We start from the raw sequence: 20,932 nt of genomic DNA, 5'->3' as shown, positions 1-20,932 counted from the left end.
GATTGACATGAACAGGTTCAAATCAATTTGGGGCCTAATGTTGAGGATATAACCACTGAGTATAAACTGCCCAGGAGGGGCCGGTTCACGATCAGCTATACTGAAGCCCATGAAGACAAGAAGATGGCGCTTTACGGATAAAGTTCAAAGGCTCAAATCCCGGAGGCGGATTAGGGCCCGTAGTGGTAAAGCGCCATAATTATTACTTGTATTGTAAGTTAGGAAAAGGGAGAGACCGAGCCGAACACTTGTATGAGTCAGCCTTGGGACTCTGTAAACCGGCCGGGCGTCAACCTGTGTATATAAAGGGACGACCCGGCGGCGGTTCTAGGACGACAGATAACAACTCGAGACCCATGCAAGCGTATTTGCTCCCTGGTCATCGAAATCCCAATAATCCCATCACAACTAGACGTAGGCTTTTACCTTCACCGAAGCGGCCGAACTAGTATAAACTCTCGTGTCCCTTGTCCGGTTTAACCCCTTCAGGTTAACCTCGTCGCGATGGCTCCACGACGAAGTCCTTCTGCTAGGACATCTGACGTGATATTTCCATGACATATGGCATTTTCCGGGCATATGCGACACGAAAAAACAATTTTTAATACTTAAAAAACAAGGACAACACTTTCTAGATTTTTGGGATATCATTGTGATATTATTGAAATCCCACATAACTCACGTGGCCCACCCCTCCCTAAATCCCGCAATTACAGCGCCTCATTCTAACCACCCGGCCGTGCCATCCGCAGCTCCCAGGACCGCTGCAAGATCAAATTGGAGACGCCGGGCTCACACGGATTACAGGAGTTGCCGGCCACCGCCCACCACCATGAGGGGTCGGACTTTAGTGTTCTTCTTGCCGCCCCCTCCGTTTATCCTTGCCGCTGTCTACCGCTCTATAGGGGCACTTCTAGTTTGCGACGCACTATCTGCGGCCATCAACTCGGCGCCGCCGTCTCCAAGAGAAGGTATTTCCTAATTGTAACTTTTTTTAATCGTTGTCAGCCGCTCCTTTAGTAGTTGAACCCTCATAGGTTTTGCACAACTTCACGTGGTTAAGCAATTAGATACCCTTGTTAATCTGCGCTTATTTTATGCACGACCAACTAGGTTGTGTGCTTAAAGTCATAAGTGGATCATATGTTAAATGACCCACTTAATTTTTTTAATATTAGTGTCGGTGTACTAGAGTAGGGGTACCCTAGTATCCCGAACTTGTGCACGGGCAGTCGCAGCCTCCCGCGGCAAGGCTTGCCGGGTGACCGCCAAAGACCTCCGTGGTTCCTTTGGAGCCATTCAAGAACAAAGTATCCAAACCAAGGAGACAAGACCCCGGAAAGAGGAGCTTGCCGGGAAGGCCAACCAAGGCATCTCAAGGAACTTGCCGCAACGCGCCACGCGTCCCGCCAAGGCCCTGTGAGCGACAAGCTCCCGGACGCGACAGGACAACAACCGCGGCAAGGCGCTTGCCGCGGCAAGCCAACACTCCGTACCCGCGCTCCAGCACATCCACCAACGTGTCGCTCTGGGGCCCTTCCAGGCGTACGTGGCGGGAGGCTGTGCAGCCAGCGGTGCGTGGTGGTAAGCGGCGCTGACAAGATCGCCATCGTGGCAAGCGATGGCGTCCCAGATGGTCCCTTTCGCACTTTTTAGGCGATGCAGACGAGCATTTAATCCCCTTGTCCCCTGCCGTCAGGGTTAGGTATGATACACTGTAGCAGGTAGCTGTACCAACCACAGCACCTTTTTCCATTTTTACCCTTGACTACGTTGCCACCTGTCGATGACCCCTTGAGCTTATAAAAGGAGGCCCATGCGCAACGTAGAGGAAGGAGAACATTCGCGCTCGATCTCGTTAGCTGCTGGTGTGTACTGTAGCACTCCACGCTCCCGAGCAAGAACTCAATACAACCACAAAGCAGGAGTAGGGTTTTACGCATCCGTGCTGTCCGAACCTGGGTAAACTGCTCGTGTGCTTCGCCTCGATCTGCTCTTCGTGCGCTCTCCGCCCCCCTGCCGAACCGAAAGGGGCTCGATCCGCCGGTCCCATAGGTGTTCGTGGATTAGTCCCCTGACATCTTTGGCGCGCCAGGTAGGGGGTGCGTCGAGGTTGTGTGAACCTGATCCGGCGTTCCCACGAGCTAAATCTTCATCGTCTTCATCAACATGCCACCGAAGAAGAAGGTTTCGGAGGCGCCTGCTCCGTCTGCGCCGAACCCACCACCGCCGGAGCAAACGGCTGGTGGGGTAGACACCGGCGGAAGAACGGGCGTCGACGAGGGAGCTCACGGTGCTGCCAGGTCCAAGGACAAGGCCGCGCTGCACATCGGCGGCGCGGTCGGCTCCCACAACGACCGGGCGCACTCCAAGACCTCGGCGTCCGTGCATGCACCGCGCCCATCTCAGGAGGCGCGGGACCGGCAACGTCATGGTACTCACAGTGCCATAAGTTTGCTGGGCCAAGATCAAGCTGGCGGATCTCGGAGTGCTCAAGACCAGCATGCACGCCAACATGCTGGCACGAGGAGGGCACGGTCGCCTGGACGGGATACTGCTCCTTCTAACATAGTTAGAAGTCCGAGCATATCCCGCTCCTCGCGCCGTTTGCCGCCGCCACCCGTCACTTCAGCAGAAGCTTTGGCGCGAGCTCAACTGCTCCTAGACTACCCTCCAGCGGCAGACAAGATCGACGACTGGAGTGCCACCATTCAAAGCCTCATCGGCTTCGCCAACGGCGACGCTCCACGGCAGCCGAGTACATCGCAGCCGCGGCAAGTCAGCCAGGCACGAGCCGGTGACAACAAGACCGAAGGGGGTGCAACCACTGTGCACTCTCCGCCCCGAAGGCCAAGATCACCGACTCGCTGGATCCACCTCGACAGCGACTCCACCGCGTCATCAGATCCACGAGCTCGGCGCGATCAGCGCCACGTCCTTCACGAACGACAGCAAGAAGACGCTCGTACTCGCATCGAGCGTCGAAGAGAAGCGCGGCGTCAATCAGACCAGCGCGCTGGGCCCTCTGTCGACATGCATGCGCCAGGGGAACCAGGCGACTTGCCGTACGCGGTAGGTTGCCCTGCGTTCACTCGTGAGCTGCGGCAAGTCCAGTGGCCCAGCCAGAAGAATTTCAAGCCAGATGTACCAGAGAAGTACGACGGCAAGTCGCATCCGTCGGAGTTCCTTAGCATCTACACCATTGCGGTGCAAGCTGCCGAGGGGCGAGACGACAAGATCCTTGCCAACTACTTCCCGCTGGTGCTCAAGCCCAACGTCAGGTCCAGGCTCATGCACTTGCCGGAGAACTCCATATCCTCCTGGGCAGACCTATGCCATCAGTTTGTCGGCGCCTTTACAGGCGGCCACAAACCTCATGGCCAAGAGAGTGACCTTCACCTGCTCGTCCAGAAGGAAGGAGAGCCCCTGCGCAAGTACATTCAGAGATTCAGCCGTGTTCAGCACAACATCCGAAATATCCACCCTGCCGTGGTCATCAGCGTGTTCCATCAGAACGTGCGTAACCGCAGGATGCGGGAGGAGATGGCGATGTGCAAGATCAGAGATGTCAGTGAGCTGTATGCCCTGGCCGACAAGTGTGCACGTGCTAAGGAAGGGAGGAAACTCCCCGGAGAGAATACAGGAGCAGAGGGATCTGACAGCAAGGATGCCGCCCCGGCAAAGAAAAACCAGTGGCGGAACAACAGGAAGAAGAAAGGCAGAGATGTGCTTGTCGTTGAGCAGTCCGGCAACGAAGGTGGCGCCAAGAAAGCCAAAGTTGGTAGCTCCGGCAAGGAGGTTGCCGCATGCACCAACTGCCAGGCTGTGGCGATCGCCGACAAGCAGGACGGCACAGACAAGCAGTACTGCAAGATCCACCGCACTAAGGGCCATGACCTCCAGAGCTGCAAGAAGGTCGAGCAGCTTGTCCAGCAGCAAAAAGCTGAATACGAGTGACGCGACAAGGAGTGGGCCCAAGGAGGCGCTGGAGAGTCCGGCAAGAAGCATGCCGGCCGGGGAGGACGCCGCGGCAAGGCCAAGCAGCGGCAAGGAGACAGACCTCCCCGGGGCCGCGACAAGGATGAAGATGACGACGACGACGAAGACATGGATGATGTCGAGACCAGTGAGCAGGAGTTTCAGAAAGCCACAGAAGTCTTGTGCGTTGACGGCGGTGCTTCTCTGCCTACATCACACCGCCAACTCAAGCAGTGGGTGCGGGAAGTCAATGCGGCGGAACCACCTGTCGAGTCACGCAAGCTTCTGAAATGGTCCAGCACGCCTATCATCTTTGATATTGAGGACCACCCTGATCGCACAACTGCGGTCGGGTGCTTACCGATGTTGGTTTCACCAACTATCCGCAACCTCAAGGTCACTAAGATGCTAGTTGACGGTGGGGCCGGCTTGAACCTGATCTCCTCTGCTGTACTCCAGAAACTCCAGATCCCTGACAGCGAGCTTGAAGAAACCGGCACATTCCAAGGAATCAACCCGGGAAGGAGCAAGCCGAAGGGAAAGGTCACGTTGCCAGTCACATTTGGCAGCGAGTTGAACTTCAGGACTGAGAGGGTCACTTTTGACGTTGCCGATTTTCCATTGCCTTACAATGGGATACTCGGCCGTCCAGCACTCGCCAAGTTCATGGCAGCCTCTCACTACGCGTACAACATGCTGAAGATGCCAGGCCCGATAAGCGTCATCTCTGTCCCTGGCGACAAGAAGGATGCTCTTATCTGCACCGACAAGATCTACCGAGAAGCGGCAGCTGCAACAGATAGCAAGTCACTTGCCGTTGAAGCTCCCGGGGGGAAGAAGAAGACCAAGTCTGGCAAGAGTTCTGATGCCCACTCCGGCAAGCGCACCTCTTCGGAGTGCTGCGCTGCCGTCGAGGACGCACCATCGAGCTCCACCGGCAAGTGTAAGAAGGCTATGGCAGCTCCGCTAGAGACCAAGAAGGTGTCCGCCAAGGAGGACGGCACTGGTGGTATCTTCACCATCAGTGCCACTCTCGACCCTAAATAGGAAAGCGCGCTCATTGCTTTCCTGCGGGCGAATGTCGACGTGTTTGCGTGGCAACCGTCTGACATCCCCGGTGTTCCCAGGAAATTAATTGAGCACCATCTTGTCGTTTGTCCTCATGCGCGGCCCGTCAAGCAGAAGGTCAGGAAGCAAGCAGTGGAGCGCCAAGAATTCATCGCAGAAGAGATCAAGAAATTGGAAGAAGCAGGCCTTGTCAGAGGAGTGCTCCATCCTACGTGGTTGGCCAATCCTGTAGTCGTGCGCAAGGCAAACAGGAAATGGAGGCTTTGTATTGACTTTACCGATGTTAATAAAGCTTGTCCCAAAGACCCATTTCCCTTGCCGCGCATTGACCAGATTGTTGACTCCATGGCCGGATGTGACTTGCTTTCGTTTCTTGACGCATACTCAGGATACCATCAAATCTTCATGGCAGAAGAAGATGAGGAGAAAACCGCATTTATCACTCCATGTGGCACGTACTGTTTCATACGGATGCCTTTCGGTTTGAAACATGCTGGTTCAACATTTGCAAGGGTAGTCCACGTTGCTCTTGAGCCACAAATACACAGAAATGTGGAAGCCTACATGGATGACATAGTGGTCAAGAGCAAGGACAGGGCAACTCTAATTCAAGATTTAGATGAGACCTTTGCAAATCTGCGCAAGATCAGACTCAAGCTCAACCCCGAGAAGGGTGTGTTTGGAGTCCCCTCTGGCAAGATTCTCGGGTTCTTCGTGTCTCAGCGGGGAATTGAAGCCAATCCCGACAAGATCAAGGCCATTGAGCAAATTCAAGCACCAAAGCGCGTCAAGGATGTACGAAGACTTGCCGGTTGCGTGGCTGCTCTCAGCAGGTTTATCTCTAGGTCTGCTGAGCTTGCCCTGCCATTTTTCAAAATATTGAAAAAGGCAGGTCCAATGAAATGGACTCCGGAAGCAGAGGCTGCGCTGCATGATTTGAAGAGATACCTGTCCTCCGCTCCAACACTTGTCGCACCTAAGCCACAAGAGAAGTTGCTGCTGTATATAGCGGCAACCAATCAAGTGGTTAGTGCTGCGTTAGTGGTGAAAAGGGAGGCAGATGACGAGCCAGCAACCACGGCAGGCGCACCCAGCGACAAGCAGGGGGCTTCTCCGACAAGCTCTGGTCCCGACAAGGATGGAACTGCGCAGACGCGTGAGGAGATGCAGAAGAGAATGGTGCAGCGCCCAGTTTACTTTGTCAGTTCCCTTCTGCAGGGCGCTAGGTCAAGGTACTCTGGTGTGCAGAAATTGCTTTTCGGCCTTCTCATGGCCTCGAGAAAGCTGCGGCATTACTTCCAAGCACATGAGATCACAGTTGTCACTCGCTTTCCGCTGAAAAGGATACTACAGAATCCAGAAGCGACAAGCAGGATTGTTGAGTGGGCACTGGAACTGTCAAGCTTTGGCCTCAAGTTTGAGAGTACTTCAACTATCCAAAGCAGAGCATTGGCAGAATTCATAGCAGAGTGGACGCCAACACTAGATGAAGAAATTCCAGAAACAAGCATCCCCGTCAAGGAAGCAAGCAAAGAGTGGCTGATGTACTTTGATGGTGCCTTTTCGCTGCAAGGCGCCGGCGCTGGCATGCTGCTTGTCGCACCCACCGGAGAGCACCTCAAGTACATAGTCCAGATGCACTTTCCCAAGGAGCAAGCGACAAACAATACTGCAGAGTATGAAGGCTTGCTTGCCGGTCTCAGGATCGCAGCAGACCTTGGGATCAAGAAGCTCATTGTCAGGGGTGACTCGCAGCTTGTCGTCCGCCAAGTGAACAAGAGTTATCAGAGTCCGTTGATGGAGGCCTACGTCGACGAAGTGAGAAAGCTAGAAGAGCACTTTGACGGCCTACAGATGGTGCATGTTCCAAGAGCCCAGAACGACATTGCCGATGGCCTGTCAAAGTGCGCCGCACTTAAGTTACCTGTGGAACCAGGGATCTTTGTGCTCAAGCTGACTCAACCGTCCGTAACACCATCAATTGGACAGAGCAAGAAGAGGAAGTTGATTTCTGGTGACTATTTTCCGGTAGAGCTTCCCGAAGCCGCCGCCAAGAAAGTCCCCAAGATCAACACCGAGGGTGTTGAGGAGTAGTCTGCTCCGGCAAGCCCTAGGGTTTGTTCCGTTGAAGCAGACGCTCCCGACAAGTTTCGCTCCGGCAAGCTTGCCGGGGAACGTCAAGCTCCGGCAGAGCCGCAGGTTCTCGCCGTAGAAGCGGATGTTCCCACAGCAGCAGATGTGCCTTTAGTCCTTGTTGTCGAGCCACAAGCTCCAGCATGGGCGCAGCAGATTGTTCGTTTCCTTCAGACAGGAGAACTTCCCGAAGAGCAAGAAGAAGCAGAAAGAGTAGCCCGGCAGTCAAGTATGTACCAGTTTGTCGACAGCACACTGTACAGAAAAAGACTCAATGGCGTGAAATTGAAGTGTATTCACCGGGAAGATGGACAGAAGCTGTTGGCAGAGATACATGGAGGCATATGTGGCCACCACATTGGCACAAGAGCACTTGCCGGCAAGGCATTCCGGCAAGGTTTCTTTTGGCCAACAGCCCTCCAGGATGCAACTGCACAAGTAACCAAGTGTGAAGCGTGCCAGTTCCATTCCAAGGAGATACACCAGCCAGCTCAAGCGCTCCAGACGATACCTTTATCCTGGCCATTTTCGGTCTGGGGGCTCAACATCCTCGGCCCCTTCCCCCGAGGAGTCGGGGGCTTTGAGTACTTGTACGTTGCAATCGACAAGTTCACAAAGTGGCCGGAAGTGGAACCAGTGAGGAAGGTGACAGCACAGTCAGCAGTCAAGTTCTTCAGGTCGATTGTTTGCCTCTTCGGGATCCCTAACAGGTTGATCACCGACAACGGTACGCAATTCACGAGCCGCACCTTCATGCAGTACGTCCAAGATCTTGGCGCCAAGGTCTGCTTCGCTTCTGTTGCTCACCCGAGAAGCAACGGTCAAGCGGAGAGGGCAAATGCTGAAGTGCTGCGTGGGCTCAAAACCAGAACTTTCGACAGGCTGCACAAGTGCGGAAGAAACTGGATCGAGGAGCTGCTGGTGGTTCTTTGGTCGATCAGGACGACGCCAAATCGAGCCACTAGCCAGACACCTTTCGCTCTAGTCTATGGAGCAGAGGCAATTCTCCCCACGGAAATCGTATACGGGTCGCCTCGAGTGCTCGCTTATGATGAGCTTGAGCAAGAGCAGCTACGACAAGATGACGCGCTGCTCCTTGAGGAAGACCGTCTTCAGGCTGCTGTACGAGCTGCTCGCTACCAGCAAGCTTTTTGTCGCTACCATAGCCGCAAAGTTGACGCCAGAAGTCTCGAGGAAGGCGACCTTGTTCTTCGGCGCGTTCAGTCCGCCAAGAATTCCAACAAGTTGACGCCGAAGTGGGAAGGCCCTTACCGGGTGAAACGAGTCACTAGGCCTGGCGCTGTCCACCTTGAGACCGAAGAGGGCATTCCGGTGAGCAACTCCTGGAACATCGAGCATCTTCGTAAGTTTTACCCGTAAGGCGCGGTTGCCGGAACCCGTTCCGGCAACCACCTTTTGTACAAGTCTTTCCGCTGTTGCATGTAATCCTTTGTACAAAGCCGGGCGCAGACCCCGTGCATAAATAAAATGTGCTCCACACATATTGTCAATTTATTTGCATGCGTTATCTGACACTTTGTGCAGCACCTACCCTTGGTAAGCAACAACGAGCCATAAGGCTCCATATCTATATTTTCTCTCATGTTTCTTTTTTCTCAAGGAAAGGAATGTCCCCTCGCCCATAAATTTGCCGGGGGGAAGGAGAAGATAATGGTATGGACAAGGCGTCGTTCAAGAAAGTTTCACCTTGCCGGGAAGCAAACAACAGAAAAGCTAAGTTGCCAAAGTTAGAGCAATCAGATTCTTTAAATTTTTAAGTTATCTTCCTTGAACGACCGTGCTTTGTATGGAAAACCTGTGCGCGGAGGAACCAACTCGTAGCTAGTTGCGCCCTTACTTTGTTTCGAGTCCGCTCAACAACTTAATTGAGCTGCGACTAGTTGCGACAAGGTTTCTTGTCGGCAGCGGCACCGCCAGCAGGCTGCTGACGTCCCGCACTCAGCGCTCGCGGTTAAGGTGCCTGCGCCGGCAAGTTCCCAAAAAGCGTAGGGTAAAAACATACAAAGGAAGGGATCAAGTAAAGGAAATAACATTGCAGTCATTACTCAGAATAAAGTTATATTACAAGATAGCTTGTCGCGGCTCTAATAGAGTGTTCTCGTAACATGACCAACAGCGACAAGAAAAGAAGAAAACAGGCGGCCTAGTCTACACGATCGCCCTGGATCCTCTTGATCCCGCTCAGCTTGTCCACAATGGGTGCGACAAGGGTCTTGAGCGCCTCCAGATCAGCATCCGACGGCAAGGTCCTGAGGACGTTGGTGAGGTTGAGGCCCGGGTTGCGGAAGGCCACCTTCACCAGCACCTTCTGAAGAGCTCCCGCGCAGATCTTGCGCGACTTGTCGGCCAGCTGCTTTGGGATCCTCTCCCGGAGTCGCTGGAGGGCCGTCGCCACGCCTTTGAAGAACAAGATGAGCTTGGCGCTGGGCTGGAGGTTCTCGTCGGAGGAGTATCCGAGATCCGCCATCCCCAGCTGCGCCAGCTCCCTGTCAATGTCTCCAGCAACATTCACAAGGCTCTCTGTCCAGTGCTCCACGGTCTCCTTGAAAGTGTTCTGGGCAGCAGCGGCACTCTCCAGCAGCGCCTTGCCGGCCTTGATTTCCTCCTTCAAGGCCGCCTCTTGCTCCTTGGCGCCCTCCATTGTCTTGGTCAAAGTAGTCAGCTTCAACTCAAGATCGGCGTTGGACTCCTTGGCGGCGCTCAACTCCTCGCCCTTCTCGGCGAGACGCGCCTGCAGCTCTGAGTGGTCGTGGGCGTCCTTCTCCCGCTCAAGCTTGAGCGCGGCAAGCTCCTCGCCGCTCGCCTTGAGGTCGGCCTCCAGCTGCGCCACCTTCGCCTCCGGCTCCTTCTTGGCGGCCTCGGCAGCTACGGCAGCATCCTCCGCTTGCTTGACAGCCCCGCCAACTGTTTGCTCGCGCGTGGCAAGCTCTTCCTCGTGGCTGTCAAGATTGACTTTCCACTGCGCCAGCTCGCCCTCCTGCGCAGACAGCTTCTCAGCGGCAAGCCGATGTTGCTCTTCAACTTCAGCCTTCTCGAGGAAGAAGGCCTTCTGTGCTTCGGCGAGTTGCTCCCGCTCCTCTGCCAGGGACTGGAGAGCTTCCCGGTGAAAACCCCCGAGCTCCTCCGCGCGCTTCTCGATGTCCACCCCAGCCTTCGCGACAAGCGCCTCGCGGGACTCCAGCTTGGCCTGCCGGGCGCGGTAGAGCGCCACTAGCTTCCGCAGTAGGCGCTCCTCCTCAGACTCGCTGCCGCTGCTGCTTGGCGCGTCAACCAGCGTCAGCCCAGCGGAGGCGAGCACCTCTCCGTCGAAGCTCTCTCCCTCGACCGGCGCCCTGGAGCTTGACGCCCAGGGAAGGCTGATGAAGACGCCATCGCCGGCCTTCAAGTAGACGCCTGGCTGGGGCTCTTTAGAGCCTGGCGCTGCGTCAGCGGCGGAAGGGTCGGCGGTCGGCGTAGCGCTTGGCGCTCCCGCGGCCTCAGGGCCGTCAGTACGATCGCCAGACCCCGCGCCAGCTGCTGCGGCGGCAGCCTTGGCGGCCTCGTCGTCGGCGGCAACCTCGGTCTCCATTGGCTCTATAGCAGATGGGTCTGACGGCCGAAAAAGGGAGAAGAGTCAAGAAAATATCCAAAATAAGAGTCAAGCAAAGATCAAAAGAAGAAGGACCCAAGGGAAGTTTTGAAGCAAGAGGATTACCTGTACCGGGCTCCGCAGTCGTGGTTTCCGTCGCCGGGGGGCTGCTGGTGCTGTCCCTTGCCGGAGACCTCTCCCTTGCCGGGGACTTTTCCCTTGCCGGAGAACTCCCCCTTGCCGGAGAATCCCTTGCCGGAGAACTCTCCCTTGGCGGCGTAGTCGAAGCAGATGGCATGCCGGGGGCTGTCTCCGGGCGTTCCTGGTGGGGCTGCTCTGCTCCTACACAAATCAACAATCAGATGTCAGCAAAAGAAAGAGCATCCATGCGCGCCCAACGGCGGAAGGCAAACCATATTCTTACGCTGGGGGCTGCTCTGGAGAATGATTGCCGGGTCCGGCAAGGTGGTCTCAGGCGCGCCCTCTTCTGTCGGAGTGGGCTCGTCATCAACGATAATCACCGGGACCTTGTCTCTCTTCGCCGCTCTCTGGGCCAGCCTCCTGAAAAGGAATAAGTTTAGAGTAAAGCAAGTGAGCTACAAGACACAACAGCAAGAATTGAAGAACTACAAGTACACCAAAGGAATCTTACTCTTCTTCTTCCTCTTCGGAGCTGAACGCGGAGGAGTAGGATCCCTTGGCCGCTTGGCGGGAACGGTGGCGGTGGCCTGAGACGACCCCGCTCCGGCTGTCGCCGCGGCGTGAGAAGCGGTAGGAGCAGAAGCGGAGGCCTGAGACGACCCCGCTCCAGTTGCCGCAGCAGCGTGAGGCGCTCCTGCAGCGACAGTGCTTGCCGCGGTGGAGCGTGTCGTGCGACGCGGCGACTGTTGGCTCGCCTGCCGCTCCGCTACTTCCCCGGCCTTGCGGAGACGTCTTCTTGGCGGAACTGGGGGCTCTGCTTGCGGCAAGCTATCTGAAGATGAGGAGGAAGAGGAGTTGATCTGCAACGAGCCGCTCGTATCCTCGGCGGGCTCGCTCGGCTCGGCGTCACGCCCGGCAGGTTCTTCTCCACCGGCAAGCGTTGCAGCTCCGCCTCAGTGGTGTCGCGGGTGAGGCCATTCTTCTCGTCGGAGCGGACCGGCACTTCCACCAAGCCGTCGAAAAACTGCTGCACAACGTCATCCGCGGGCTCTTGCCAAGTTGGCTCTATTCCATGCGAATCGCACAACGGCATCATTGCACGGATGCGGTCGAGCGCGGAATTGTTGCACAGCGGAACGACGCCCCTCGGCAACTTGAAGACTTCGGGATGTTGGGGGTCGTACTTGAATAGCTCTTGAAGCATCGCGTTGAGCTCCAAGACGGTGAAGTTGAAGTTGAGGCCCGGACGCAGCCTCATGATATCCGCCGCGTTCTTGAACTCCCAGGCGGGTCTCCCCCGTTCCTGCAGGGGGGCGATGCGGCGGCGAAGGAAATCTGCGCCAACAGCGCCTACAGTGAGCCCAGCAAGCCTGAGGCGCTGGATCCAGGTGACGGCAATCCTCAGCCTAGCATCCTCCGGGGCCACGTCACTCCAATTGCTGCCGCGTGCTACTGGGGTTTGGCGCCGGGCGGTAAATGGCTGCGGGTTCTCCTCGACAATCCAACACCAATCAGCTCTCCACTCCTCCCACTTGCCGCGGAACTCTCCCTCCAGATAGGTGTCCTTCTTGCCGGCCCTCGAGATCCAGGCGATTCCGCCGGATAAAGGCTCTCCTCTCTCTACTCGTGGCATGAAGAAATGGCGGAAAAGGGCTACATTGGCATGGACTCCGACAAAGTTTTCGCAGAGATGTGCGAAGACTGCCATGGTCAGAACGGCATTGGGGGTGAAGTCAAGGAGGCGGAACCCGTAGGTGTTCATGATGTCGCAGAAGAATTCAGAGAAGGGCGGGCAGAGCCCGCAGTAGAAGAACAAGGCGAAGAAGGGATAGCCATTTGGGGCCGTTTCCCAAGCAGCGGCCGGAAGTACCTACGTGCGTGGGTGCGCTCGCGTCTCCGTCGACCAGAAGAGGTAGTAGTCCTCCCTCAGCTCCTTCGCGGCGAGCCTGGGGGGGAAGATTGCCCGCTCCTTCCGCAGCGCCGCGAGCCACTGCGTCTCGGTCGTCTTCACAGCCTTCCCCTTGTCGGCTTTCGGAGCCATAGCGGAAGTGGTGGAGGAGGTCGACGGCGTTGGTGGTGCTGGTGGCGATGGGGGGCGAGGTGCTGCTCTCTTTTGGCTTTGGGAAGACGAGGGAGCGGCGGAGATTTCTGAGATTGGAAGCAACGGGCGAATAGGCGAACTGCCCCTGTTTCCCCTGCTTATAAAGAGGGAGGGGGCGGACGTTCCGCTTTTCCGAATAAAGAAACCACCCACAATCTCTCCCATGACGCCGCATTCGATGCGTGCCGTTCGGGGAGGGCGCGGTGGATGCGGAGCAAGATACGGCGTGACCTAGGCCGCACGTGCCCGTGCCCTATTTTGGGCCTGGCCCAACAGCGCTCGGCACCGTGTATGGCCCAGGCCCGGGGGCTCCTGTCTGTGTACTAGAGTAGGGGTACCCTAGTATCCCGAACGTGTGCACGGGCAGTCGCAGCCTCCCGCGGCAAGGCTTGCCGGGTGACCGCCAAAGACCTCCGTGGTTCCTTTGGAGCCATTCAAGAACAAAGTATCCAAACCAAGGAGACAAGACCCCGGCAAGAGGAGCTTGCCGGGAAGGCCAACCAAGGCATCTCAAGGAACTTGCCGCAACGCGCCACGCGTCCCGGCAAGGCCCTGTGAGCGACAAGCTCCCGGACGCGACAAGACAACAACCGCGGCAAGGCGCTTGCCGCGGCAAGCCAACACTCCGTACCCGCGCTCCAGCACATCCACCAACGTGTCGCTCTGGGGCCCTTCCAGGCGTACGTGGCGGGAGGCTGTGCAGCCAGCGGTGCGTGGTGGTAAGCGGCGCTGACAAGATCACCATCGTGGCAAGCGGTGGCGTCCCAGACGGTCCCTTTCGCACTTTTTAGGCGATGCAGACGGGCATTTAATCCCCTTGTCCCCTGCCGTGAGGGTTAGGTATGATACACTGTAGCAGGTAGCTGTACCAACCGCAGAACCTTTTTCCATTTTTACCCTTGACTACGTTGCCACCTGTCGGTGACCCCTTGAGCATATAAAAGGAGGCCCATGCGCAACATAGAGGAAGGAGAACATTCGCGCTCGGTCTCGTTAGCTGCTGGTGTGTACTGTAGCACTCCGTGCTCCCGAGCAAGAACTCAATACAACCACAAAGCAGGAGTAGGGTTTTACGCATCCGTGCGGCCCGAACCTGGGTAAACTGCTCGTGTGCTTCGCCTCGATCTGCTCTTCGTGCGCTCTCCGCCCCCGTGCCGAACCGAAAGGGGCTCGGTCCGCCGGTCCCATAGGTGTTCGTGGATTAGTCCCCCGACAATTAGTTGACTGCTAATTTTGTGATACATCTTTTAGTTATTGTCTTCAGATTAATTGACCCAGTTTGCATCATTGCATACAAGCCAGCAATGTCAGTTTCAGATAAAAGTCTTTGTAACAGAGAAAAGCCTCGAAGAACTCAAACTGAAATTTGACAGCAAGACCGTAGGCAAACAAATGTTTTTGTTATCATCACGGTCACGCAGAGCCATGAGCAGCTATGTTGAGCCCATTCAAACACAAATTGGTAGCATCAATTGATACATGATCTTGCTCATGCTCTACTTTTAGCATCATTTGATACCACTAGTAGAAAACGGAGCTTTAGCGCCTGTTCGTAAGGGCCTTTAGTGTCGGTTCCATAACCGGCACTAAAGGGTGGGCACTAAAGCCCCCCCCCCTTTAGTACCGGTTCGGCACGAACCGGCGCTAAAGTGCCACCACGTGGCATGAGCTCGCCCCCTGGTATGGGGGACCTTTAGTACCGTTTGTTGTTACCAACCGGTACTAAAGGTTTTTTTTGAATTTTTTTTTTGAAAATTTTGGGAATTTTTTTTTTTGATTTTTAATTTTTCTGAATTATTTGATGATTTAGTCTCTAATCACCTCTCTTAACTGCTCAAGTGTGGATCACTCATTCCAAATCGCCTGACTTCTCGGCCGGTCACCCATCCTCTCACTCCCCCAGCCTGAGCACGCTTAACTTCGAAGTTCTATTCCCCCTACATTCCAAGTCTGCACTTGTTGTTTTCCTGAAAATGTAAGTTGTCAATTCTATTAACCCCCTCAGCAGTTAGGTTGAGCGTCACACGTTTCACCGTTTGAGTTTGAAACTATTATTCTAAAAACAGTAATTATGTAGTAACATTAATATTTCTTGAATAAGTAGTTTGACCATAGTTTGACCACAGTTTGACCACAGTAATTATGTAGTAACCCTAAACTCTGAAATCTAAACCCTAGCACTAAACGCTAAAAACGTCTAAAAACGTTTAAAACGCCCAAAAACTCTATTTTCCCTTTGGAATTTTGTGATTTTAAAAAATTGTCGAAACGGAAAACTGGTTGTTTCAGCGGATCAATCTTTTTGTTCTACAAATTTTGATATATATTATATGTATTTTTCTGAATTAGGATGATTTAGTTATGATTTTTTCAAGTTTGAAAATTTCCCTATAGTCCCGGTTTGTGTCTCCAACCGGTACTATAGGTCAGACCCCTTTAGTACCGGTTCATGGCACGAACCGGTACTGAAGGTCTAACCTTCAGTACCGGTTCGTGCCACGAACCGGTACTAAAGGTGATCGTGGGGCCCCGGCCTGACGCCAACCTGCCACCACCCCTTTAGTACCGGTTCGTGCCACGAACCGGTACTAAAGGTTCAACACGAACTGGCATTAATGCAAATCTGTTCGAACCGGCACTAATGGTACCATTAGTACCGGGCCAAAATCAAACCGGCACTAATGTGCTTCACGTTTGACCCTTTTTCTACTAGTGTACATGTTCAGTTCTTATCATAAAGTGGATATATGTACCTTTGGCAATCATGAGCATCCTCTACTTACTGCTATAACTAATGCATCCTTAGTACAAAAATTGAATTGGCATTACGGTTGTATTGGCAATCATTTGCATGCTTTACTTTTGGCAAGAACTAATGCATAGTTGAGTTATAACTGGTCATAGATATGGCTGGAACATCTAGAGTTATCATCACGGTCACGCAGAGACCCTAAACCATCACCAGATATGTTGAGCCCATTCAAAGACAAATAGGAAGCAGCAATTGATATATGTTCATGCTCATGCTCTACTTTTGGCATAATTTGATACATGTTCAGTTCTTACTAGAAAGTGGAAACATGCACTTTTGGGAAACATGAGCGTCCTCTACTTATTGCAATAACTAATGCATCCTTAGTACGAAGCTTCAATTGGCAATAGGTAGAATTGGCAATCATTTGGATGCTTTACTTTTGGCAAAAACTAATGCATAGTTCAGGTGTAACTGGTCATAGATATGGCTGGAACATCCTGAGCTATAAACTGAACATAATCATGCCAAGCTATAACTACCATAGTCATAGTAGTAGAATTCCTAGCATGCATCACCGTACGATTCTAGAACGGCAGAATTAACACAGCTAACATAACATAGACCACCGTATAATACTTGAGTTGCTATGGCCTTGTACAATGCAAGATGATTAGGCGAGGTGTTTAGAGAGATAAACCAGGCTTTTCTTAAGCACCGGTGCTTATTTGTACAGGGTAGACGCATAACTAGGCGTCTGTCCTGTACAAATAGGCAATGGTGCTTCAGAAAAACCCAGTTTATTTTTCTAAGCACCACCCTTAGCATCTACCATTGTACAATGCCTAACATGCATCAGCAAAATAGTACTAATAACAACTTAGACCACTTAAGCAGGTTAGCAGCAAACACTTAGATAAACGGCAGATTAACCACCGCACACCATAAGTTCACACCCACCATAGACCATAGGACATAAGTTCTTACACACCATAGATAATAAGTTTTAGAGTCAACCAGCGAATACCAATATCATAAAAGAACACGGCGGTCCTAGGGCAGCAGCAGCTGTCTAGCAGCACATCACTTGTCTCCCTTGTTCAGCGGCGGCGCGGCGGGATGTAGTAGGGCTCATTGACTTTGACAATCTTTAGGAAGCGCCCGTAGGCCACATGTTTGGCTAGAGTACTGGCCTTTTGCAAGCCATCTATGCAGTGGCGAAGCCATGTATAGGCTGTGTAGTCACATGACTACACAGATTTGTGGAAAAAGTGTCATATATAAGCACAAATCATGAAAAAAATAAACTATTTGTAGAAATACATTAATCTTGACTACACAAGATTGAGTTGACTACACATGATTAAAATCCTGGCACCGCCACTGCACCTATGCCGCCCTTGGTCGCCTTGTCACAGAAGGGGCAACCAAGCTTGCCATAGAAACGGTACTTGAATTTTCCAGCAATGAGTTGGCTCATGATGTAGCGGCTCTTGCTGTGCCTGCTGTCCATGTCATACCCCACATCATCGTCATCCTCCTGTGAATTAGTACAAAAAGAAGAACTCAGTTAATCTATTCTGCTACATTGCTCTTAATTAGAATGTTTGAAAAGTACAGACGTGTAACATGACAACTATCTATTTGCTGGAAATAAGGCGTATATGCACATACATAATTGACCCAAATAATTTGACATGCATAAATATGGATGGTGGAATAGTTGCATTGATAGATTAGTGCACAAGAAGTACATAATTAACACATGAAAGAATTCATGATGTGGCTTGGTTTAATGATACTTGATACTTGTTATAGGTGTAATTATGATTGGAATCAGAAAAAGGCTTCATTATACTCCTCCATGTTACACACAAGGGGGTATTCTTCTATCTACTGGAATCAAGAAACCATTGTTAGCCCCTGATAAGTTTTAGAAGGAAATTGATAAAGGAGCTATGGGCTACTATCTTTATCCCTTATCTTGTGACTCTGATGATACAGGTGAGGAAAATACTTTGGAGGAACTTAAGTTGGAAAAGGAAATGTTGTCATGCAAAACAAAGTGTTTTTTGTCTATTTATTGGAATCAGAAATGAATTCTAGTTTTACAAATATATGCTAAAAAAGATTCATTCCAATGGTCTAAAAAAAGATTCGGAAATTGAATTCTAGTTTTACAAATACAAGTTGAGTATTTAGGGCATGTTGTCTAAAAACATTAATTCCAGTGGTCAGATGTTGAAATTGAGGCCTTCACAACATTGAAGAATTGTCTGGTCACTGCTCTTGTTATGGCTTTGCCTTATTTGACCCTACCATTTACTTTTTAAACAGATGCATCAGGTCAAGCTATTGGTTCTGTCCTCATGCAACAAGGCAGAACAATTGCTAGAAAAGGAAATGTTGTTATGCAAAACAGGGGTTGTCAAAGAAATAATCAAGTGGTCAGAACAGGATTCTTACCAATTAAAACTGAATGTAGATGCATCATATGATAGTTAAGAAGGAGATGAGTCGACGGGTGGTGTTTTAAGAGATAAGTTTGGCAACTTTGTGTCAATTTAGTAAATTACCATTATATTCCAAATGCATCATCTGCCTGCTTGATGGAGTCGGTGCCAATTAAAGAAGGCCTATCTTTGGTAGCACCTGTAGGCTATCATCAAATTATTGTAGAATGGGATTGCTTACAAGTTGTTCAAGCTTTTACTCGAGATAACACATGGTGGAACAAAGGATCACATATTATTGCTGATTGTTTTGATCTAGTTCTGGAGATAGGAACTGCCGCATTTTCTGACTGTCCTTGGGAAGCCAATGGTGTCGCACATGAGATCGCTAGAAATAGCTATGAGAATCATCTATGTCGTATTTGGGTTGATTACCCCACTTCTTTCATTCATGTATCCCTTGTGAATGATGTAAGTTTTCTTAATCAATAAAGCATGCCGTGATGGAATCAGATAATGAATCTCCGTTTTAGCTAAACTAGTGGTTTTTTCTTTTGTCTATTCGAATCAGAAAATGAATCAGATTCTAAAACCACCATCCAACAAGAAAATATATGCTAGATCCCTACAATCCTACATGTACGCAAACATTATGGCTGGGCCAGTACATGAGTAGAAATACCTCATCAATACGTGAAGAAAATGATTCAGATTCAAAAACCACCATTCATTATGCAAGAAAATCTATGCTAGATCCTTTCAACTACCACGCCCATATGAAATTGATGCTCATGTACTTAACAAGAAAAACCCCAATGCCATGAAAAAACAGAGTACTTACAGGAAATATAAATCTGATAAAATCAGATTAGTACCTCAGATAGCTTGTCATGAAGTCCTCATCAAAGTCGCTGCGCTTCCTGGGATCCACAGCCATCTCAAACTCTATCTCCTCCACGTCGTTGCCCTTGTAGAACTCCTCCTCGATTTTGTCATAGAGCTCGCGCTTCAGCCTCGCCTTCTGCTCGTCCAGATCTTCATTGACCTTCTCCTGCACAGGCTCGCCGTCGGGTAGCTCGCCGGCTGGGATGACAGCGGGAGGAGGCACAAAAATTGGTGCACCGCCAGCCGTCGCCGCTACGGCGGACTCAGCCGCTGCAACCGCGGCGGCAGCCACGGCAACAGACTGCTCTCCACCGATGGTTGCCTCCGGCTCATCTGCCGCATCTTCACGGCCGCGCTTCATCGGCGGTCGACGAGAGGACTGCTACCTCTTGAGCACTGCGTTGGTTTTCCCTTGAAGAGGAAAGGGTGATGCAGTAAAGCAGCGTAAGTATTTCCCTCAGTTTTTGAGAAACAAGGTATCAATCCAATAGGAGGCCATGCACCAGTCCCTCGCACCTAAACAAGCAAATAAATCCTCGCAACCAATGCAATAAAGGGGTTGTCAATCCCTTCACGGTCACTTACGAGAGTGAGATCTGATAGATATGATAAGATAATATTTTTGGTATTTTTATGATAAAGATGCAAAGTAAAATAAAAGGCAATAAAATAGATAAGTGTTGGATGATTAATATGATGGAAAATAGACCCGGGGGCCATAGGTTTCACTAGTGGCTCCTCTCGGGAGCATAAGTATTATGGTGCGTGAACAAATTACTATTGAGAAATTGACGGAATTGAGCATAGTTATGAGAACATCTAGGTATGATCATGTATATAGGCATCACGTCCGAGACAAGTAGACCAACTCCTGCCTGCATCTACTACTATTACTCCACGCATCGACCGCTATCCAGCATGCATCTAGAGTATTAAGTTCATAAGAACAAAGTAACGCTTTAAGTAAGATGACATGATGTAGAGGGATAAACTAATGCAATATGATATAAACCCCATCTTGTTATCCTCGATGGCAACAATAAAATACGTGCCTTGCTGCCCCTACTGTCACTGGGTAAGGACACCGCAAGATTGAACCCAAAGCTAAGCACTTCTCCTATTGCAAGAAAGATCAGTCTTGTAGGCCAAACCAAACTGATAATTCAAAGAGACTTGTAAAGATAACCAATCATGCATAAAAGAATTCATAGAAGATTCAAATATTGTTCATAGATAAACTTGATCGTAAACCCACAATTCATCGGTCTCAACAAACACACCGCAAAAGAAGATTACATCGAATAGATCTCCACGAGCGAGGTGGAGAACATTGTATTGAGATCCAAAAAGAGAGAAGAAGCCATCTAGCTAATAACTATGGACCCGAAGGTCTGAGGTAAACTACTCACACATCATAGGAGAGGCTATGGTGTTGATGTAGAAACCCTCCATGATCGATGCCCCCTCCGGCGGAGCTCCGGAAAAGGCCCCAAGATGGGATCTCACGGGTACAGAAGGTTGCGGCGGTAGAGTTAGGTTTTTGGCTCTATATCTGGTAGTTTGGGGGTACGTAGGTATATATAGGAGGAAGAAGTATGTCGGTGGAGCAACATGGACTCCATGAGGGTGGAGGGCGCGCCCCCTACCTCGTGGCTTCCTGGTTAATGTCTTGACGTAGGGTCCAAGTCCTCTGGATTACGTTCGTTCCGAAAATCACGTTCCCGAAGGTTTCATTCTGTTTGGACTCCGTTTGATATTCTTTTTCTACGAAACTCTGAAATAGGCAAAAAACAGCAATTCTGGGCTAGGCCTCCGGTTAATAGGTTAGTCCC

At 51.6% G+C, this 20,932-nt stretch overlaps 1 protein-coding gene across 1 annotated transcript in view; it reads right to left on the bottom strand.

Moving 5' to 3' along the window:
* Window positions 1–19,461, bottom strand: part of LOC147974169 (uncharacterized) — a 37,351-nt gene extending 17,890 nt beyond the window's left edge. Inside the window, exon 1 of the mRNA XM_087525194.1 lies at window positions 19,147–19,461. Coding sequence (XP_087381320.1) covers window positions 19,147–19,461 — 315 coding nt within the window. The remainder of the gene's footprint in view (window positions 1–19,146) is intronic.
* Window positions 19,462–20,932: the final 1,471 nt, after the last annotated feature.

Source organism: Triticum urartu, chromosome 5A (assembly GCF_056163025.1).
Source record: "Triticum urartu cultivar PI428250 chromosome 5A, HENAU_Tu73, whole genome shotgun sequence".
Lineage (NCBI taxonomy): Eukaryota > Viridiplantae > Streptophyta > Magnoliopsida > Poales > Poaceae > Triticum > Triticum urartu.
Note: the sequence above shows the minus strand (reverse complement) of the source record. Positions and strands in the feature narration are given on the sequence as shown.